The sequence below is a fragment of the Pogoniulus pusillus genome, chromosome 21 (assembly GCF_015220805.1).
Source record: "Pogoniulus pusillus isolate bPogPus1 chromosome 21, bPogPus1.pri, whole genome shotgun sequence".
In the NCBI taxonomy this organism is placed as follows: Eukaryota; Metazoa; Chordata; class Aves; order Piciformes; family Lybiidae; genus Pogoniulus; species Pogoniulus pusillus.
Window position 1 is genome coordinate 10,811,956 of NC_087284.1, and position 22,950 is coordinate 10,834,905.

Consider the following 22,950-nt stretch of genomic DNA (forward strand, 5'->3'; position numbering starts at 1 on the left):
AGTGGTTTTCTGACGTTCTTTCTGGTTGCCCAGGGTTGGGCTAGTCCAGAACTGATTGTGTTCAGTGGTTTGGCTCTTCAGGTCAGGCTCCTCTCGGTGATGGCACTTTGAGAAACTGATGACATATTTTCACAGACAGTGCCTGCTTCTAGCAGTGATAATGCTGAAGTTTCTAGCAGTGATAACGTGATGAGAGATCACAAAGGTCAGGCCTCGTCTCCAGTGGCAGTTGTCCAAGGAGGTCGCTTTCTGTTCTGCCCTTGATTGTGATATGTGTGTTCCTGAATCCATGGTTCTCATCTGCTGCTGAGTTCAGTCTGGGACTTCCTCAGTGACTGCCCACAGGTTCTGTGGTGACAGTGATGTAATTGCCATGAGGGGATTGGTTTCAACATTGGTTTGTATATATTTAATTTTATTGGTTTTATTTTCATAAAAGCTGTTTAGTTTGGGTTTTTTAACCCTTCAGTTTCTCTCTCTTGTTCCCTTTCCCTTCCCCTTTAATCGCTAACAGCCAGCATAGAGAGCATTGGTCACTCAACTAATAGCCAGCCAAGCTCTAACTACTGATACCTGTGTCCTTCTGAGAACCACTGCAGAGAAGACCTCTTTGTATGTCTTACCAGTTTCCCCTCCTCTGTGCTAGTGTATTTTAACATTCTTCTGTCAGCAGATTGTGCACACAACACTGGCTCTGGCTTGAAGCAAGTTTTGGTGCTACTCTGTACTATATTAAACCACTGGGGTTACATTAACACTTTTTATTACAGCCAGCCTTGAACTTCAAGCCTGGTGTCCTGCTCTTTGGTTAAGGATCTAGCCAGGAGCCTTTGTTGTGGAGTTTCCTTCCCTGGAGACTTTCAAAACCTGCCTGGATGCATTCCTGTATGGCCTGTCCTAGGTGATCCTGCTTTGGCAGAGTCACAATATCACAGGATGCTAGGGACCTCCAGAGATCATTAAATCCAAGTTCCCTGCCAAAAGCAGGATCCCCTAGGACAGTTCACACAGGCAGGTGGGAGGAGACTCCACAATCTCTCTGGGCAGCCTGTTCCAGTGCTCTGTCACCCTCACTGCAGAAGCTTCTCCTTACGTTGAGATGAAACCTTCTGTGTTCCAGTTTGTAGCCATTGCTCCTTGACTTATTGCTTTGGACCACTGAGAAGAGATTGGCCCCATCCACTTGACACCCACCCTTCGGGTATTTATAGACATTGATCAGATCTCCTCTCAATCTTCTCCAGACATTGTTAAGTTGGACTTGATGAGTTCTAGAGGTCTCTCCCGGCCGCTACCATTCTGTGAGCCTGCTGTAGCAGGGGTGGACTAGATGATCTCCTGGGAGTCTTTCCAACCTCTACCATTCTGGGATTCTTTGTTCTCCAAATTCACAAGATTTATTGAACAGTTACTACGTTTAAGTACTTTCAATGACACTTAATCCAGCCTTAGTTTTTACACTTTACAAGGGATCCAGATACTGAGGGCAGACTTGGTTTTGCTTTTCCTTACCCCTGCCTCTAGGACGTCTCCTGTTTCTCCTGAGTCCTAGAAAGAGCATGGGTAGGGGGAAGGTGCTGGACTGGCTGCTTAAACAGGCGATTTGTTCACAGGGCAGATCCAGTCTGACGCCCCAGAGGCTTTCAGTATCCGAATGGGCCACTAGGTGGCATGGGACATCAAGTTTTGCAGGCTCGGCTTCCAGGCGAATCATTCAGCACCTGCGCCTTTGCTGTGGCTGTGTGAAGTCGTTCTGCTGCTGTTAAAGCGGCGTTGGGAGGTACAAGCGCAGCGCTAGGGCCTTGCTCTTGTTTGGCTGTGTGCTTCGCGTCAAACAATCTCTGGGACATGTGTAGTCCTGTGTCTAAGGGGCTTTGCACATTGCTCTGCAGCACGGGAGAGGCCCCTTGGGTTTTGCTTTGTAAGGGAAGGCAACTTCAGAAATTATCTACCGCAAAAAGGGAAGTCTTAGAAGTGCTACAACCGATCTCTTTTTGTTACCTCGCACCATGCTTAATTAAAATCAACCCCAAACAAGTTACAGCAGCACTTCTTCAGGTCTTAAGGCTACCAACGTGCCATGACATCGTGTCCTGGTTTGAGCTAAGAGAACAGAACTAATTCTGGTCAGTGATTTGGTGGCTTTTTTTCAGCACAGTATCTTCTCAGCAATATTGTCCCCAAAAGGGCTGCAAAGTGCTGGAACAGGCTGCCCAGGAAAGTGGTGGAGTCTCCATATGGGCAGGTGTTTAAAAGACATGTAGATGTGGTGCCGAGGGACATGGTTTAACAGTGGGCTTGGCAGGGCTGAGTTAACCGTTGGAAGTCTTTTGCAATCAAAATGATTCTATGATTCCAAAGATCTAGAGACACAAATTAGGGCTGAAGGACTCACTGTTGTGTGCATGGACTGAGCTTTATAAATAGATGCCTTTCAGCTGTGTCTTTTCTGAAGGCTTGTGCTTCCATTACTGTGTCTGTGACAGAGCAGCATTGCTGAGGAGGGGTTTGGGTAGCTTGCTTGAAGCGTCTTCCTGTCTGCTTCTTTCCTCCTGCAAAACCATGGATGGATTCAGGTACAAAATGCCATATTTCGCTTTTCTACTTGATTTGGTTTGTAAAGGATTTGAAGGGAAGAAATGTTCACAGGGCAGAGAGATTTTCTTCTTTGTTGTCTTGCCTGGAGGTAGAGGTTTGTGAGCTGGGTTTATGGCTTAGCCCTAACATTTTGGGTTGCTGTGGAAGAGATGCCATAGGCTCCTGTTCTGCTGCCCTCTTACAGGACTCTGAGCAGAAAAGCTTCTGTGTAACAAAGCCTCTGTGGTCTGTAGCTGAGGAGGCATAATGGCTCTGTGTGAAATACATGAGGTTGAGGCTTTACCCCTGTGCCCGCACAGCCTGAGGCAGATTCATCTTCTGGCAAACCAGTCAGCTGCATGTTTTCATTTATGAGACTTCAGTGTCAGGTCGGACCTCGGTGCCTGAAGGCTTCCTGAGCAAAGAGGGAGGTGGCAAGACTGGGGGCATTGAGCGTGGATGTGGGTTGTGGCATTTACAGGCTAATGTTCCAGGACTGCTCCAAGCTGCTGAGCCCTCAGGACCAACACTTGAATGGAGCCAATACCAGCTTCAGGCTTGATAGGCTAGGAGGAGCCCATTAGGTTTTAAGGTGTTTTAGTGTTCAGGTTGTGACTTGAAGTGTGTGGACACAGCAAGTTTCAGGAGGGTTTGTAGATAGGAGACATGAAAATTTAGGAGCCTGTGATGCAGTCACTGCAGCTGTGCTGCTCACCTCAGCTGCCCTTGAGGACCTGATCATTGGAGATGATTAGCGTGTAACTCAAAGTAGATTAATCATATGGCTTGATCTCTGTTCAAAGAGGGCCCTGATGACATCTCACATGTGAATGTCTTTAGGTAGGCAAAGGTGAATTGCACCTGCAGTGTCTCACAGTGAGAGCAGAGCTGGCCTAATTCAAGTTGGGGCACATCTGAGGGACCTGGAGCACAAATCTCCTGAGGAGTGGCTGAGGAAACTGGGGTTGTTTAACCTGGAGAAAAGAAGGCTGAGGGGAGACTCTACAGCTGCTTGAAAGGAGGTTCTAGTGAGGTGGGAGTAGGTCTCCCAAGTAATGAACAATAAGATGAGAGGAAACAGGCTCAAGTTACACCAATTGAGGTTTAGGATGGACACTAGGAAAAACTTCACTAAAAGAGTAGTGAAGCATTGGAGGAGGCTGCCTGGGGAAGCAGTGTCACAATTGGTCTCTTCTCGCAGGCAACCAGTGTCAGAACAAGAGGACACAGTATCACAGTATCACCAAGGTTGGAAGAGACCTCACAGATCATCAAGTCCAACCCTTTACCACAGTGCCCAAGGCTAGACCATGGCACCAAGTGCCACATCCAACCTTGCCTTGAACTGCCCCAGGGACGACGACTCCACCACCTCCCCGGGCAGCCCATTCCAGTGTCCAATGACTCTCTCAGTGAAGAACTTTCTCCTCACCTACAGCCTAAATCTCCCCTGGCGCAGCCTGAGGCTGTGTCCTCTCGTTCTGGTGCTGGCCACCTGAGAGAAGAGAGCAACCTCCTCCTGGCCACAACCACCCTTCAGGTAGTTGTAGACAGCAATAAGGTCACCCCTGAGCCTCCTCTTCTCCAGGCTAACCAATCCCAGCTCCCTCAGCCTCTCCTCGTAGGGCTGTGCTCGAGGCCTCTCACCAGCCTCCTCGCCCTTCTCTGGACACGCTTGAGCATCTCAGCCTCAAGCTGCACCAGTGGAGGTTTAGGCTGAATGTTAGGAAGAAGCTCTTCACAAAAAGAGTGATTGGTATTGGAATGGGCTGCCCAGGGAGGTGGTGGAGTCACCATCCCTGAAGGTGTTTAAAAGGAGACTGGATGAGGCACTTAGTGCCATGGTTTACTAATTGGAAGGTGCTGGGTGATAGGTTGGATTCAGTGATCCCAAAGGTCTTTTCCAATCTGGTTATTTCTGTGATTCTGTGATCATCCCTGTAAGTGGTCAGAAACGTGTAGCTGTGGCACTTGGGCACATGGACTGGCGGATTGGGCAGTATTAGGCTAATGGTTGGAGTCAGTGACCTTGGAGGTCTTCTCCAACCTTAGTGGGTCTCTGGTTCTATTACCATCCCTATGGAGGAGAAAGAGGTTTTCCCATTTGTGTGTCTGGGTGTCTTCAGCGTCTGTGCTCCTTGGATGGAGCTGGTGGTTCTGTGTTCACAGGATGTGTTGATTCCAACTTTCTCAGAGCACAAAGGCTACTCCAACCTGCTGCTGCTGCTGCAGGATGCAAATGGAGGCTCCTGCATCCACCTCCCTCCGTGGTGTATGCCAGGGAACGAGGTGTCCTGTGCCGTGCAGCCCTGCTCTGGGAATGACCTTTTGGTCATCACAGAGATCCCTGTGGAAGTGATACCAGGTAGTAGCAGAGCTGGGCTCATTCCTTAAGGAAACCCCTGAGATGACCTGCAGTTATTTTCACTGCTCAACACACAGCTTTCAAGTGCTGCAGAACACACAGAGGCTCGTGCTCATTTATCCAAAATGACTTTCCCTTTGAAACGTGGCATGAAGAAAAGCCAAGTTAAGTGGCCTTCTCCCCTTCTGGAATGCAAGTTAATTACAGGTACCTGTTTCCAGCTCGAATTGCCTCCTGAGATAAAAGGCCTCTGGGTGGGCTGCTCCTACCATCCTTCATACAAACAAAGCACAGGGTGAAAAAACAATGTCCTTTCTTTACTTTTTCATATTCATGGCCACTCACCATTGTGGGGGTTTCTCTTTGAGCCTGACTGGGAATAGAGCCAGATGTGAATCAGTGCATGGGGAAATGCCTGGGAGCCTGCTATCTGCACAAAATACTTCAAGATCTTCACAACAATCCCAAGCAGTGCTACAGGCTGGGGACAGAGTAGCTGGAGAGCAGCCAGGAAGAAAGGGACCTGGGGATACTGGTAGGTAGTAGCTGAACATGAGCCAGCAGTGTGCCCAGGTGGCTGAGAGAGCCACTGGCATCTTGGCCTGTATGAGGAACAGTGTGGCCAGTAGGACAAGGGAGGTTATTCTTCCCCTGTACTCAGGAACTGGTCAGGCCACACCTTAAGTCCTGTGTCCAGCTCCTCAATTCAAGAGAGATGTTGAAGTACTGAAACGTGTCCAGAAGAGGGCGGCAAAGCTGGTGTGGTGCTCTGTCAGGCTTTTCTGTTTGTCCTTCGCTGTAACAATCATCTAACTACCCTTAAGTCTACCTGCATACAAATAGCAGATGCTGCTGGGACATTGTTATGGTATCTTCCTGGTTAGCAATGGTCTGGGTAGCCTTGGCTACAGAATTGAGCAGGACAAAACTGGCTAAGGAGGAATCTATAAAGGGCTTCTTGGATTTGGTTTCCTGCAGCTTTGCATCAAGGAAAGAGCTCTGATCATTTTTCCTGTAATTAAGGGAAATTAGAAGAAAAAAAAACCTGAAACAACCCTGATCTCAGGGGACAAGATCCCTAACCCAGCAGGAAGATTTTTACATCCCCTCCTTGGCTGACAGAAGCTGATTCCCCATGGGACAAATGTTTATGAAACCAGGGAATCTATGTTTGTGGCTCGTGGTTTATTTAACCTCTGGGAGCCAGCTGTGTGTGGAGGTGGCTGCTGCTGCTTGTGCTGCAGTGCCAAGGCAGTGCCTTGCAGATAAGATGAGCTTCATCCCAGAGACCTGATACTTCATGCTTCTCCATTCTGTTTTTGATGTACCAGGATGCTGTCTGAGTGGTATCCTGGTTTAAGCCAGAACAGAGCTCATTCTGTTCTGGAGTGAGTGCAGAGGAGGGCAATGAACCCGGGGAAGGGCCTGGAAAATAAATCTTGTGAAGAGTGACTGAAGAAGCTGGGGATGTTTAGTTTGAAGAAGAGGAGGCTGAGGTAACTGTCTACAGTTACCTGAAAGGATGTTGTGGAGAGTTTGGTGCTGGTCTCTTCTTGCAGGTAAATAGTGATAGAACAAGAGGGAATGGCCTCAAGCTGTGACTGGGTAGGTTCAGACTGGATATTAGGAAATATTTTTTCCCAGCAAGAGTGAGCAGGCACTGGAATGGCTGCCCAGGGAGGTGGAGGAGTCACTGACCCTGGATGTGTTTAGAGGTTGTTTGGATGTGATGCTTGAGGATATGGTATAGGGTGCACCTTGTGGAGTAGGGATATTGGTTGGACTTGATGACTCCTAGGGTCTTTTCCAACCAGAATGTTTCTGTGATTCTGTAAGTCTGGTCAATGATTTGATGTAACTTTTCAGCTCAGCCTCTTCTGAGTGACAGCACTTTCTGAAGTTAGCAGCTTGTTTTCATACTTTCTAGCTTAGAGTTACTGCCAAGGGCTGGAGTGCAGAAAAGTTCTTGCTTACACTTGCTCCTGTACAGACCAAGGTCACTGCTAAATCTTGTGTGCCACGTGGGGAGTGCAGCAAGGAAGAGTGAGAGTACACCTGCAGGGAGCAGTGGACAGGACAGATGATCCTAAACTGACCTATGAGGGATTCCATCCTATCTGTGTCATATTCACTACAAAGCTGAGAGGTCACAATGGTCAAATCTCTTCTGCAGTGGCTAGTGTCCGAGGAGGACTCTGACCATTCTGCTTCATTCCCAATCCATGTGTTCCTGAACTAGGTTCCAGAATCTAGCTCCTGGCAGCATGTCCAGTCTGGTCAGGTCTTGGTAATTATGTGAACGCTGCTCCAAGTTTGTCTCTAATCAAAGGAAAATTGCCTCTGAGCAGTTCATTGCAGCAAAACAGGTGCTCTGAGTTACTAAGAGTCTATGCTAGCCCCCTGGGATGTTAAGTTTTGTGTTGCCCCTGCTTATGACAAGGCTGGATTAGATGTACTCTCAAGTTTGCATTCATCATCCTTTTTGAGTCAGAAGAACTTCTAGGAGGACTTTGCAGTGCTAGATGTAACTGGAGATTTATTTGTAGGTGTAGTGCCAAGGGACATGGTTTAGTGGTAACCTGGCAGTGCTGGTTGGACTCAATGGTCTTCAAGGTCTCATCCAATGAAAGTGATTCTCTATCATTGAAAATTCCACAAAGCTATGTCCAGGGCTCCGTAATCGGAGAAGGCTGCTGACTTAGATGGAATTTGGGTGCAAATAGCAAAAAGAAATTACTTATTAAAGTGAAAAATATTCCCACATTTTCTAGATAGTCCTTCTCCAAGGTGGAAATAGAATCTAGCAGGATAAAGGCTCCCTTGATTTGAAGTGATATGTTTATATTGCTTTTGGAACTGGCAGCATAACCAGTTAAGGTGAAATGAAGAAGCAAGGTGAAATGAAGAAGCATGTCTCAGAGCTGGGAGGAAGGATCTGTGTTGTTCTCTGAGACTGGCAAGTCCCTGACTTGACCCTTGAAATGTCCCTGTCTAAGTGTGGACTGATGCCATGAACACTGTGAGAAGAGACAGGAGCAAGGGAGGGTTGAGAGATACCTCCAGAGGAAATCCTACCAGTTTCTAAAGCCTTTTGGTTGAGCCTGAGGCATGTTAAGATGGAGCAGGCAGCCTGGAAATAGGACTCAACAGGGAAAAGATGGATTTGGGAGCAGAACAGCTACAGATGCTTGGCTCGTGGGCAGAGGGAAGGTGTTAGTGGTATAGCAGTGCTCTGGAGTGCTGGCAATAGATGTGGAAGGAATGTTTCTGAAGTGCAGCCCAGATGTATGTGTTGGAGAGTTCCAAAAGCTCTAGGGTCTGGAAGTTGTGGGGGATGTGAAGATGCTGGGGTGTAATCATAGAATCATAGCCCTTAAAGATCTTGGTTGCCAAACAGCAGCAGTTTCTTGGCAGCTGTGTGGGAACAATGGCTTAGGGAGGAGAGCAAAGAGGCTCTGGTTTCCATTCTGCACCAGTCTGGTTGTCCAGTCCTGCCTTTGTTGCTTGCTGACCATTTTAAATTTAGCAGAGGGACAAAATGAAGCACTCTGAGGAAGCTGAGCAGACACCGTGAGCCAGCTCAGGCTCTCCTCTCAAGGCTTCCATTGCATTTACACTGCCCAGCAGGAATGTCTTACGTTGGAAACTTAGGACTGGCATAAGCACAGAGCTAGTCCTGGGCTCTTTCTGTGCTCTCTGCATACCCAAGGTATTTGACAGGAGGTAGGGCAGTGCCTCAGCAGCTGTGAAAAGGGAAGATAACTTTGGTAAAGACTCTGTGATCCTTCAAGCTGCAGGGTTTTTTTCAGATGGAACTCACAACTAAGGTGTTGCTCAACTGGGCACATAGCAGACAGGTTCTCTTACCGCTGGGCTAGTGGGGAAGGATGGTGACACAGAGCACAGATGCTCCTCCACCTCCTCTGTGGATTATGGCATCACCAGTAAGTGCTGGAGAGAGGGAGGAGGGCAAAATGGGTGGGCAAGCACATCTGTGTCCTGTCACTCCACCACATGGTGGGATTGAGAGGGCCTGCCTTGTTCATCTCAAGGACCAGTGTGATGGTTTGGGGCCTAAGTCACACATTTCTCCAGGAGGACCAGAGAGGTGGACCCAGGAAACTGTAATTTTGTTATTCAATCCCATAATCCTGCTATCACTTTGGAAGTGGGCAGCAAAGCCAAATCTTTCTCTTTCTTCTCCCTTCCTTTGGCTCTCTGGAGAGAGTCCCTATCTGGTAAAGAAAGGGAAATTAACCTGCCTGTGGCCTTCAAGGCTGCAGTGAATTTCTTCTTGTGCTAATGGGAGGAGATGAAGGGGGAGAAAACAAGCACTGGGGTTTTGTGGTTTAGTTTGGTTGGGGGGAAGGTTTTGGGGGAGTTCTGCTGTATCCTGTATCTGTACTAAGTGTTTAGGATTTGTGTATTTCTGCATTTTCCTACACATCTTTATGGTTTTCTGTATTCCTCTCCAATTCAGCAAAAGCCTCTTTATTTTACTGCCTTAGGGAGTAAAATATTTATTTCTGTCCACTCTTTAAAAACTAAGAGAGAACAATGCCTGTGCTATGGTGAGGTGGTTCAGCAGGCAGCTCAAGCAGCAGGAATAGACACCAGCAACAGGACAGGAGTGTGCTGTAGACCTTGGTGGTTGTATTGTGGCTACCTTATGCAGCTGAGCTGGATAAATGCTTAATTTGCTTCTCTGGACAGGCAGAGAAATTGTCCTTCCCCTCCTCTTAAACACTGCTCAGTGAAAAGGATACATCAGGTGAAGATGGGAAAGGGAATCCTCGGTTTAGAATGGTTTTGATGGTTTTAGCAAACATCAGTATTTCACAGGATGTCAGGGGTTGGAAGGGACCCAAAGAGATCATCAAGTCCAAGCCCCCTGCCAGAGCAGGACCATACAATCTAGCTCAGGTCACAGAGGAATGCATCCTGATGGACCTTGAAAGCCTCCACTAAAGGAGACTCCACAACCTCTCTGGGGAGCCTGTTCCAGTGCTCTGGGACCCTTACAGGAAAGAAGTTCCCCTTTGTGTTGAGGTGGAACCTCCTGTGCTGCAGCTTATATCCCTTGCTCCTTGTCCTATGACAGGGACATATCTTTTAATATGCTTAGAAGACTCTGAAAACAAGGAAAAAAAAAAAAAGACCAAGTTTTGCCATTTTTGTTTTATATATATATAAAAAAAGCTGCTCATTTAATCATTAAAAAAACGACTTTCTACAAGATAACAAACTGTAATGCAGGCTTGCAGTAAGTAAAGGTTCTCCTTTTGAAAGCACAAACTACCAACATTAACCACTAAGCTTCAGAACGCTTTCACTTTCCAAGAATATACAGTGAAAGAAACAGCCAACCAACCCAGGCAAGGAAATCCAAAAGAATCCCAAGCAACACAAGTACAAAACAGGTTCACAGAGATTGAGTTTTGGCTATTGGTTACAATGGCAAAACCTGCCCTGTCTGGGTATTGTGCTGGAGCAAATTCTCACCGACTCACAGAACAGGAGGGGTTGGAAGAGACTTCTGGGGATCATCTAATCCAGCCCCCTGCTAAAGCAGGGTCATCCAGAAGTGGGCTGCCAAGGATCACATCCAGGCAGGCTTTGAATCTGTCCAGAGAGAGAGATTCCACAGCCTCTCTGGCTAGCCTGCCCCAGTGCTCTGGCACCCTCAAAGGAAAGCAGCTTTTTTCCTTGTGGTCAGGTGGAACGTCCTGTGTTGTAGTTTGTGCCCATTCTGGGGCAGCTGAGGTTGTGCCGGCTCCTGCTGCCCTTCCAGAAATGTTCTGCAGGCCCTGGAAGTGACATTTTGGCACTGGAGAGTTGAGAAGACATTAAGGCTGCAAGATTTCATACACTGCTGAAGTGATTTTGTTATCCCAGACAACAAATCCTACTTCAATAAGGCACATGTTTGGATCTAAACAGGGAAAGAGAAAAGCTGGGGAGAAGGGTCTGTTTTCTAGGAGCTGCTGAGCTCACAACTGCCTCTTTACCCATCATCCACTTGCTGATACCCATGCTAAGGACAGGTGAACGTGCGAACACCTTTATTTCTGCCAGGACAGTAGTGTTTCTGCTTCAAAACTCCAGAATCACCTGGAATCTACCTGAGCTGCTGCTCACTTAGAAGCATGGCTTTTAGTCTGAGGTCCACAGGAAAATGGCCTTCTGAGACTGATTTTTTAGAGCACTCACCAAAGGCAACAAACAAACTGATAGGAGCTCTGGTGCAACCAGCATACTTGAAGTTTCTAAAGGAGTCTTACCTCTCTTCTAACAATTTTTGAAGGTCTAAACTGAAAACTGCTGGGTGGGTTTGTGTATACTTGTTGCTGGAATGGCCTCGTTAAAACAGGAGGTCTTTTTTTGACAGCAGTGTAGTGCAGAAAGATCAGCACCTATGCAATGGAATATGGAGGGGGGAAAAAAAGCCCAATAATTGAAGTCAGAATTGCAACAAATGCAATGACTCCTCAAGAATATGTCCTGGCAAAACTAAGTGCTGTTTTTACATCCTACTGGCTGTGCCACAGAGATGTCTAAGTATTTGTTCTATCAAATTGAGCTGTTTTCTTTCCATAAAAATCACAGAATGGTGGGGGTTGGAAGGGACACCTGGAGATCATCTAGTCCAACCTCCCTGCTAAAGCAAGCTGACCTAGAACATGCTGCCCAGGTGGGTTTGGAATCTCTCCAGAGAAGAAGACTCCACAACCTCTGGACAGGCAGCCTGGTCTAGTGATCTGTCACACTCACATGGGAAGTTTTCCCATATTACAACTTACAATTTGCATGTTAGTCCTTCTGGAAGGGTCACTTTGAGACACTGCCCCTCTGCAGCTCCAAGGATGAACCCAACAGATCACAGAATGCTCCCAGGATAACTCTGAGTCCAGGAGCAATAAGGGCTTTGGGCCTAACTCTTATATTTAATTACCAATGCAAAGACATTCAGTGTAAACATCCACATTTACACGTTCTGAAATTCCAAGTTGCAGTTATTAGGAACAGTGAAATCTGAACACTGTAGGATACTAAATATGCAGGACCAAGTTCAACAGCATCTTGGCCTGTATTGGGAATAGTGTGACTGGCAGGACCAGAGAAGTCCCTTTGTCCCTGTACTCAGCACTGGTTAGGTCACACTTTGAGAGCTGTGTCCAGTCCTGGGCCCTGCAGTTTAAGAAGGATGTTGAGGTGCTTGAATGTGTCCAGAGAAGGGCAACAAGACTGGTGAGGGGGCTGGAGCACAGCGCTGTGAGAAGAGGCTGAGGGAGCTGGGGATGTTTAGCCTGGAGAAGAGGAGGCTCAGGGGAGACCTCACTGCTCTCTACAACTACCTGCAAGGAGGTTGTAGCGAGGCGGGGCTGGTCTCTTCTGCCAGGCAACCAGTGGTAGAACAAGAGGACTCAGTCTCAAGCTGTGCTAGGGGAGGTTTAGGCTGGACATTAGGAAGAAGCTCTTCACTGAAAGAGTGATCGGCATTGGAATGAGCTGCCTAGGGAGGTGGTGGAGTCACAGTCATTGGAGGTGTTTAAAAGGAGATTGGATGAGGCACTTAGTGCCATGGTTTAGTTAATTAGAAAGTGTTAGGTGATAGGTTAGATGTGATGATCTTGAAGGTCTTTTCCAACCTGGTGAATTCTGTGATTTTGTGATTATTCCTTCAGAAGATTCTGTTTCTTCTAAGGCCTAAAAATTCTTCTCCCCTAAATGCTGTGTGCCTCACTTGATGTGTTTGCTGGTTGCAATTGTGCAGACCTGCTAATCAGGACAGCTGAATGTCGTACAACAAGGGAACACCAAGAGGAGGGTTAAATGCCATGAAATTAACCTAGAGAAAGTAATATCTTAGAAGAGAATGGAGTTCTATGAGAACCATTTACAGATTGCTACAAGCAGGTTTCACACCCAAGCCCATGTGCCAAAATGGAGATGGAATGGAACAAGAAGAGTGCAGCATCCAGTTAACAAATAGACTGAGGAAAGAGGCACTATGTACAAAAGGCAGGCGCTGCTCACCCAACGCATCATTTTTAAGGTGCTTAATTGACGGTGTAGGGAAGGTAGCAACATATACATACATAGGCAGTGTATACAAATCTAAATGAGCCAGATATATTCCCAGATCCCTGATTTCATGAGAGTCTCTAGCATGGTATTTAAAATAGTTCATTTAACATAAAAAAAGTAAAATCTAAAAAAACCCAACCAAACAACAACCCCCAGAAGATAACATCCGCATAAAAAACAGCTCCAGTTTGTTTGCTTCTCTGTTTGGCTGCTTGTGGGCTGGCTTTCATAAGGAGGCCAGTTGGACCAGAGAGAGTTTGAAGAGCTGTGCGTGATGAGACAGCTCCGTTACTCGGTCCACCATCTTCTGTAGGGCTGCAGTGCTGGGGTACTGCAAGGCAGCTGTCTTGGTAGCCAGAACGATGCCCTTCAGCAGCTCGCACAGCTGGTTGCTGGAGTTCATCACTCGGTTGCGTATGTCCTGCGTCGTCACCTGCCTGCTGAGCATGTCTCCAATGAACACCAGTTTGTGAGCGCTCAGAATGACGAACTTGCTGTGAGCCACGAAGATCCGGGGGGGCTGCGCCGCGTTGACGCAACCGAAGAAGGCGTCGATGGCGTTCAGGAGGGAGTTGAAGTGAGTCTCGCATTGGTCGGAGTAGAAGAGCAGCAGCTGGCAGTCACGGGAGGCGGCAGTGCTGCTGGCAGTCTGGAGAGCCTGAGCTGGCTTCCACTTGGAGATGTCGTTCTCTACTGGCTTCGTGATTTCTTGCTCCAGACGTTGAAACTGATTGATCTGAAAGGCAAACGGAAAGGCTCCCTTCAAAGGCTGTTCTCCTAGGACATAAGGAATAAGGCTGCCCAAAGCGGGTGGTGAAAGCCTCATGCCTGGAGGTCTTTAAGGCCAGGCTGGATGTGGCTCTGAACCTGGTCTAGTGTGAGGTGTCCCTGCCCATGGCAGGGGTGTTGAAACTAGATGATCCTTGAGGTCCCTTCCAGCCCTGACAATTCTGTGACTCTATGAAATTGATCTAAAATAATTTATCCACTTTATAAACCCCAAAACACCTCCTGAATTTGCAGCCCATTGCTCATTTGGAGGAGCCCAAATTCTCAAGTGGGAGAGACAGATCCAAGTGACGACGACTCCTACATGCTGTCTCAAGAGCTGCCATCTCCGTGGGATTTTGAGATGACAAACCTCTAGTTCTCAGCTCCATGCTGCTTGTTACAATTTTCTGCCACACAATATGGCAACAACATAGTGAAGAATTAATGAGGGCGAAGTGACAGGCCCTCAGACCCTGCCAGATCTACTTTTATCAAGTGCTGAAAGTGATGTTAAGCACAGCAAGTTCATGGTACCGCTGTTCACTGAAGAGATGTGCAGGCAGCACATGCGTTCAGCGTGGGCCAGTGACAGAGGCACTCGACTGCAGGTTCAGGAAAGCTAACTTTTCAACCTGGCTTTGTGACTGACTCAATGTGAGATGCTTCAGAAGCCCCTATGGTAAACCTTTGGAGGCAGAGACTGTTCTTTCTTGTACTCATGTGCTAGGCCCACCACAATGGTGTACTGTATTAAAAACAATTTCATAAGCCGAGATGGTCAGAAATTTTTTTCAAAGGAAAAGGCTTATTCATGCCTCAAGAGATGCTGCTCTAAACAACATCTGAGAGCCACAGCTGAGCTTCCACTCAGTTTTGGAGTGGCAACAAGGAAATGCCTAGGGCAGAGGTGTTGTGCTCCAGCATAGCCACTCTGCTGGAAAGAGTTAAGATTTCTTTGGTGTAAGGAATCCTTGAGGTGGATGCACAGAGCCAGGAAGGTGCTAAATCCTAGAATCCTAAAATCCTAGAATAGTTTGGGCTGGAAGGGACATAAAGTTCATCTAGTTCCAACCCCCCTGCCTTGGCCAGGGACACCTTCCACTAGATCAGGTTGTTCAAGGCCTCATCCTACCTGGCCTTGAATGCCTCCAGGGAGGAGTATCCACAGCCTCCCTGTACAAGCTGTTCCCGTGTCTCACCACACTCGTTCTAATGAATTTCTTCCTAATATCCACTTTGACTCTCCCCTCCTCAGGCTTCAGTCCATTCCCTCTCATCATTGCAACTCACGAAAGTAAAACTGTTCCCAGTTTGAGAGGAATATTCATCCAGGCAGAAGCAGTCTGTCATAGAATCACAGAATGGTCTGGGTTAGAAGTGACCTATGAAGATCATCTAGTCCAACCGCTTCTGCAGTCAGCAGGGGCATCCTCATCTAGATCAGGTTGCCCAGAGCCCTGTTGAGCCTCACTTTGAGTATCTCCAGGGATGGGCCCCCAACCACCTCCCTGGGCAACCTATTCCAGTGTTCCACCACCCTCATAGTAAAGAATTTGTTCCTAACATCCAAGCTCTGTCTGCTCTTTAGTTTGAAGCTACTGCCCCTTGTCATTCTGTATGTGAGAATGGACATGAATTCCATGACATCAAGTACCTATCATTTATAAATTGAGGGCTTCATGGTAACTGCCTGTTTCAAATTTTGATGTTCACCATTCTCTATTTGGAGCATGACAGTGCACATCCTTGCCCTTTATGTTGACAAATCCACTGATAGTGGAGCCTGACTGGCACAAATCCCACTTGGAAAGAAACTAACCTGCAACCACTATTTAGCCAGGACCTAATACCTGCCACTTTCACCATCTAGCACCTGGGGCTTTCCAGCTCTGTTTGGTGGCACCATGCACACCTCCCAGCCATGATGCAAGCACCTGCATGCTGCCAAGGGAAGGGTCCCTCCTGCTTTATTTCTCCTGTACTGCTTACGTGCAAGGAATGCTGCACTGCAGTGTGATTGTTGCACAGGAGTGAACATACCTGATGGTGCTCCAGCTCCATTTTGCTCTGTTTGATGATGTTTTCCTTTTCCAGCAGCTCCTTCTGTTGCCTTTCAAACTCTTCTTTCCCCTGTTTTGCATGACATAAGGCACAGTGTTAAATTAAACCTATTCCTCAGCTAAATGACAATTCATATGTCAAACAACAGACTTCTTTGTATTGGCCTTTCCACTGGTAGGCATCACGAAGAGTGTGGGGAAGAAAAAGATGGTGTGACAGAGCAAAAGGCTGTTGCTGTGACATACAAATTCCTATCTGAGAGGAAGTAATCACCCTGCTGAAACTGCACTTAAATGTGTATCAGTGTGACAATCTGATTGCTGCTTTCCTGCAAACAGCTTCTGCAAACCCCTCAGGACACCTCTTATGTTGTATCATAGAATCATTTGGGGTGGAAGAGTTCTTTAAGATCAAATCCAACTATCTGACCAGCCATGCCGGGTCACCACCAAATCATGTCCCCCCAGCACCACATCTACACAGCTCTTCAATCTCTTCAGGAACAGGCAGCCTGTTTCAGGTCCTGACAACCCCTTTGGGGAGCACAATTTTGCTAATATCCAGTGTAAAGATGCCCTGGGGCAACTTGGCCTTTTGCAGGACAGGATGTTGTGTTTACCTACCTGCAGGTGAACGTAGTCGTAGTCATCCATCCAGCTCTTCTCTGAGCTGCTGCTGGAGGCACTGTGGGGGGGCTGACCTTTGCTCAGAAGGGGAGGAAGGGGACTGCAGTGGTTTTGTGCTTTCTCTCCATGATGCTGCATGTGAGGATTGTCGTAGACATAGTCAGGAGTGTCAATGATGTTCTCTGGTATGGTTTTGAAACGCAAGGTGCTCGACACCTGTTTGAAGAGCACCTCTGCGTTGATGCTGATGGTGGTGGTTAGTTGCTTGGCGTCATCTGGGACTGTCCTTGCCACCATTACAAACCGATCCAGGTCATCACATTTGTTCTGCACTCTGTTGACAGCCAGAACGTTCAAAGACCAGCTGCAGCTGTTCAAGTCATGGCTGGTTTGGGTAAGAATCTGGTGAGAGTCCTCCAGCCTTTGCACCTCTCTCCTCATTTTGTTCAGGAGGCTGAACTCAGGCAGGCAGGAAGCGTTGGCTGCTGCTCCTTTGGCAAACTGGAGGTACTCCAGCAGCGACTGCTCTACTTTATCCACAGCCGTGTGAATGCCATTGATGTGCTTCTCCATGTAGCCGTACGACCGCCAGTCTGCTGTAATGAAGGCCATGAGGTTACTGACAGCTGCCTCCACCATCTGCTGGAGGTGATAAAGTCTCTCTATAGCAGTGTCCGGATCAAGGATTAGTCTTTTGTCTTGTGCAGTTGATGCTGAGGAAGAGTCTTTCGATGCCGTTGAAGATGTGGACATGTTACTCCTTGTGCTTCCCGTGCTGGAGAAGGACAACCTATTTATCCCATCGGTCACGTCGTGCAAGCCTTTAGTGTCTTGCAGGACCGGTGGTGGCACATCATACACACCTTCTCTCCCTTCTGAGATGAGACTTTCACCGAGTCCCATCTGCTGTCCTGGGAACGAAACTCCCCTTGGGGTATCGTAAACATCTTTCTGAGGCGCAAGTTGCTGCCCAAGAAAGTGGTTTTGATGGTTGAGAGGGATGTCATACACACACTGCTTCTGTGGCGCTCCGTCCGGCAACACCTGGCTCTCGGGAGGAAATCTGTGAAGTTCCTTCCCCGTTGCTTTAGCGATGGGAGGAGGAATATCATACACTCCTTCTGGCCTTGCACTGTGTGCTGCTGGAGGTGACAAGTCCTGCCAGTTTTCCCTCAGGCCTGTATCCTCTCGGTGTGCAGACGGAGGTGCAGCATAGACCTGAATCACAGACAGCCAACCATGAAACCTCTGGCTTCAAGAGCAACCTATTTTACATCTTCCACATAGGCTTGCTGTGGGTTAAGGACTAACGGTCTTACTGTGGAGACAAGTTCCCACAGAGGTCCAGACAGACCCCGGGGGGCTGATAGTCTGTCCCAGGGGGAGGACACAGGACACTGTTATTGGATGCCATATCCTGCATCTCCCTACATCAGGCAGACCTCCTGCTCATAGCTCTCTCTCACCTCTCCGCTCTGAGCGTATGGCTGCTGCTATTGCTTTGGTTTGTGTAGGAGTGAGGCCTGGCTGGCTGGAAAGATATCCCTTACTGTGTAGATGAGGCCTATGCTGGGCCTATCTTGGCGGGGGCAGCGAGGTCTAAGATGGGCCTATTGGGGCCTGGAGTTGGCTGGCTAAGGCCTGGCTGAGGCCTAGCTGAAATGCTGGGCCAAGGCTATATTCTGAGTGTTACATAGATATCTCTTGTGCCTTCTGTGGTGGTTTTAGAGTTAACACTCTGGTTTCATCCAAAATTTTAAATGAAGCATTGTAATGGCTACAGAAGAAGCAGAACAGATAAGTCTGTCTCATTTCATCCCTTTGCTGTTCTGGTTTGTCATCTGTAGCACACACTGTGCCTTGCTCTCTGCTTCCTGCCTCCTCCTCCTCCTCCTTGTCCTCCTCCTCTTCTTTTCCTCTGCCCTGACTGACTTGTGCTGCACTAACCTTGAATGAGTAGACAACAGCTGGGGCCTCCTGGTTTTCTCTCTGGGGGGAGAAGGTGACAGTTAGCCCCTTCTGAGCTTTGTCCAGGGGGGATTCCTCTACTATTTCTGAACAGTAAATAACTGTAAATAGATGTAAATATATTTTGGTACCTATGCATTGTCTTATATGCTTTTAGATTTTAGCCTGCTGCAAATACATAGCTTCATTTGCTGCCAAGCCTTCTGAGCTAGGCTGGGGGTAACTTTCAACCCAGCACACCTTGGTACCTTTGGTACTTCAGTTTACCTTTGTAAATAGTATTTCTATTTAACCCCCAGTTCTGTGTGAGTGTTTTTATTTTTACTCCTTTTGGGATAAAATATCTTCTGCTCCCAGCTCAACCCAGGACAAGGCTATAAAATCCTGGGATGGGAGATCTGCCATTGACTATCACGCAGTCAGATACTTATCAGGAGTTTGACTGAGCATCAGCTTTATCATCTCACTTACAAACATCCATCTCGATGTAAAATCTCCTAAGCAGCAAAACCCAAAGAGGCAGTGTGTTGCCACAGAGATAACGTGGCTCTGACTGTCAATTCACAGCCCATAATGGTAGCATTTTGATACAGTGCTTCGTAAGTGCAGAGTCCTGCACCTGGGAAGGAACAGTAAACTGCACCAGTAGAGGCTGGGGGGTGAGCTGCTGGAAAGCAGCCCAGTGGAGAGGGACCTGGGAGTCCTGGTGGACAACAGCTATCCAGCGACGTGCAATGTGCCCCCTTGTGGCCAGGAAGGCCAATGGGATACTGAGGTGCATTAAGTGGAGTGTGACAAGCAGATCAAGAGAGGTTCTCCTCCCCCCTCTGCTCTGCCTTGGTGAGACCTCACTTGGAGTACTGCATTCAGATTTGTGCTCCCCAGTTCAGAAGGGACAGGGATCTACTTGAGAGAGTCCAACATAGTGCGATGAAGATGAGTAAGAGGCTGGAGCACTGCCCTGTGAGGAGAGGCTAAGGGACCTGGGGCTGTTTTGTCTGGTGAAGAGAAGATTTAGAGGGGATCTAATCAATGTTTATAAATATCTGGGGGCTGGGAGGGGACAGACTATTCTCAGTTGCACCCTGTGAAAGGACAAGAAGTAATGGGTATAAATTACAGCACAGGAAGTTTCACCTCAACACGAGGAAGAACTTCTTTACTGTAAGGGTCACAGAGCACTGGAACAGGCTTCCCAAAGAGGCAGTGGAGTCTCCTTCTCTGGAGACTTTCAAGACCTGTCTGGATGCATTCCTCTGTGACCTGCACTAGATTATGGTCCTGCTCTGGCAGGGCAGTTGGACTCAATGATCTCCATCCTGTGATGCTGTGCTGTAAACAGTTTTTAACTGTTTAAAAAACCCTGGGGAAATCTCGAAAGTACTGAATCTCTTTTTCTTTGAGGAGCTGTTGTTTAAACATGTCTTTGGTCAGAGATGAAAATAAAGGAGCTTGTGGAGATGGAGTATTACTTACCCCTTTGGTAGGTGGTATGTCATAGATTCCTAAAGTTTTTGCTTCTCCTGTGGGAACTGGAATTGCAGGCCCCTTAACCGATGTGGGGGGAATGTCATATATCTGAAGAAAGAACAAAATGGTTATAGACACAAGTCACCTCAGGAAAGCTCTGATCTTTGATGAATTTTGGTTTCTGTGTTTCTCCTCAAACAGCCTGAAGATGATCAGAGCTGTTCAGCTTTGTTTCCTGTGTGAAAGATGCTCAGATCTTCCTGCTACTGAGGACAGTCAGGACGAACTGCGCCTTGCTAGGTCCCCTCTAGGCAGCTGTGCGGACAGCAGGCTGGAGAGTGGAAGTGATGTCTCACTCCCATCCCAGGAGTTAAATCAAAGCCAGGTGATTACAGATACTTGTTGAGGTGAATGAGGGAGCAGGATATTCATGTGACCAGGACTGATCACACCCTTACTGACAGAGATTAGAGGGCCTGGAAAATAAGCTTGTAGTAGCAGACTTAAACTCTGAAACTGAGGCTATCCCTGTCAGCAGCACTTAACTGCTTTATCAGGTGCAACGTGAGCTGTCTTTACCAGCAGAAAGTACAGCTGTCAGATGTTTCAAGTGTCCCACTTGCTGCCATGCCCTGCATTAGAGTGGGTTCTGAATGTGGCCTAAGGTCACTGTCTGAATGTCTCTTAAGTCAGACTTCCCAACACTTCCAGCCATTCTATGTCAGGCTGTGTTATGTACTTCTGGGCCTCAGTATTGTTGCCTAGAGAGCATGTCAGAGAGACATGTAGATACACAAGGTTGTTGAGGTCCTGCAAGCATCAAGCATCAACTCTAGATGCCTGTGGCACTGGGGACTAAATGCTAAGGGTGTTCCCCAGAGCAAAGATGTATTTTGAGGCCAGTGGCATGCTGCAGACAATACCTGGTGAAAACAACTCCCTGCATAGTAGCTGCTCACCTGCGTGACAATTTTACTGAGAAAACTATTGCCAACTATGCAACAACAAAACAAGGGGAAAAAATGGTTCCCAGGCAACAGGTTTGTTCTGTTTAGATAAACTCTTTGATCAAAACACATAAAACAAATGGGACTTTTGTATTTGGTGTGCTGCCAGGTCTTATTCAACATCAAATACAACCTTGAAATACTTCAGTGCTCTGTGAGTAAGCCACAGTGTCTAATTAAAACATATTTGCTCTTGAAAGACGAGAACTTGCTTTTGCTCATAAACCTCTGGTAGAAATTCATCACCTTTTGTGCCCTGTCAGTGCTGTTGGCAGTTTTATTGGTACCTACCCCTTGGAGCGGGCGAACAGGGGGGATATCGTAGGTATCCTTCTGGTAATTGGAAGGGAATTCGTAAACATAACCTTGTCCTGACCTGACTGGAATTATTACCTGTGAGATGAAAGAGAAAGAGGAAACATAAGTCTCTGAGAGTCTTGGCACATTCCTTCTGTCATTGCAGAGGGTGCAACCAGTTCAGTGCTGTTAACAGTCACACTGTGTGTGGCAATGTGAGTAACACAAGTCCCCATGTGCCTCTGGAAGCTGAAGGCTGCAAAGTGGTCGTCAGTAGTTACATGTGCACCAACTTTTCACAGCATCACAGAACTGGTAGGGTCAGAAGAGACACCAAGGATCATCTAGTTTCAGCCCCCCTGCCACAGGCAGGGACACCTCACACTAGATCAGGTTGCCCAGAGTCCCATCCAGCCTAGCCTTAGAGACTTCCAGGGATGGGGCTTCTACCACCTCCCTGAGCAACCTGTTCCAGTGTCTCACCTTTCTCATGGTGAAGAACTTCTTCCTAACATCCAATCTAAATCTACCCACTTTTCGTTTTGCTCCATTCCCCCTTAGTCCTATCACTACCTGACACCCTAAAAAGTCCCTCCCCAGCTTTCCTGTAGTCCCCATTCAGATACTCAATGGCCACAATAAGGCCTCCTTGGAGCCTTCACTTCTGCACTTCTGGCCTAGACCATCCTATGACTCTGTGATAAGTGGCTGTGAAAGAAAAGTTCCCCCTCTCTTGCTTCTGGAACTGGGATAGCATCCCCGTCTGGTACTTAGGAATTCATATCCTAACAAATGTCACTGAACTTCAGACCTCTTGAGAATTCTTTTCCCTTTTACCTCTTCTCTTTCGGGAATGCCTGTGGTTGTCCGAGTTTAAACAATCCTGCATTTCAAACCAGCAATTTTCCTTGTTTATGTGCTGAAGGAAACAGATGGTGTTCCCACAAACTGTCCAGCCCAGCAGGCTCAAAACATCATTAACCACTTAATCCACGCAGAGCAGCTAACAGGGACCAGGTTTGGCTCTGGTGAAACATGTAACGAGCCTGCTTCAAACAACTTCCAGTGCTGCAAAACAAAGACAATTGAGCAGGAAGTTTGTTCTGTTCTTGCTGAAGGTTGTGCTCTTCCAAAAGAAACTGCTTGGGTCTTTTCCACGCCAATGGCATGTTCCTAACCAAGAAAAAGTGCTGAGTAGGCATGTACTTTGCAAAATATCCACTCCTGTGGTTCATTAAATCTCTCTTCTTTAAATATAAGGAACAAAAAACAACATTCTGTGTCTTCGAGGTTTAAAATTGGTGTTAGGCTGCAATAGAGAACATTCCTAACTAAGGCAGCAACAAGACTGTTCCCCTGTGCACCACCGTAGTTTACATTGCTTAATAAGGGTAAAGAACAAATAAACCTACTGAAGCCAATGCAATTTCTCTGAATTTATAGCAGCACTTTGGAGGGCAGAATTTGGCCTGTTCCCATGAACAATAGCTCCTGAAATGGGGAGTGATGGGCAATAAGCTTTGCTGATTTTTACAGGTGAAAGAACTAAAGCAGAGCTATGTGGCACCTTGGCAACACCTTGCCCCACCCAAAGCACAGGCAGACAGGGGAGATGAAAAGGGAAGCTTGTTCTTTCAGCAGGCCAAGGGAGGTTCCCTTCGCCCTCTACTCTGCCCTAGTGAGGCCACATCTGGAGTATTTTGTTCTCTTCAGGACTCGT

At 47.4% G+C, this 22,950-nt stretch overlaps 1 protein-coding gene across 2 annotated transcripts in view; it reads right to left on the minus strand.

The window, feature by feature from the left end:
* Positions 1-10,105: 10,105 nt before the first annotated feature.
* NEDD9 (neural precursor cell expressed, developmentally down-regulated 9) overlaps positions 10,106-22,950 on the minus strand; it is a 49,027-nt gene continuing 36,182 nt past the window's right edge. For both annotated transcript variants that reach the window (XM_064160920.1, XM_064160922.1), the window contains 5 exons: positions 21,225-21,326; positions 19,933-20,034; positions 16,486-17,706; positions 15,842-15,931; positions 10,106-13,766 (listed from right to left, as the gene is read on the minus strand). In XM_064160920.1, coding sequence (XP_064016990.1) covers positions 13,257-13,766; positions 15,842-15,931; positions 16,486-17,706; positions 19,933-20,034; positions 21,225-21,326 — 2,025 coding nt within the window. In that variant the 3' untranslated portion in view covers positions 10,106-13,256. The remainder of the gene's footprint in view (positions 13,767-15,841; positions 15,932-16,485; positions 17,707-19,932; positions 20,035-21,224; positions 21,327-22,950) is intronic.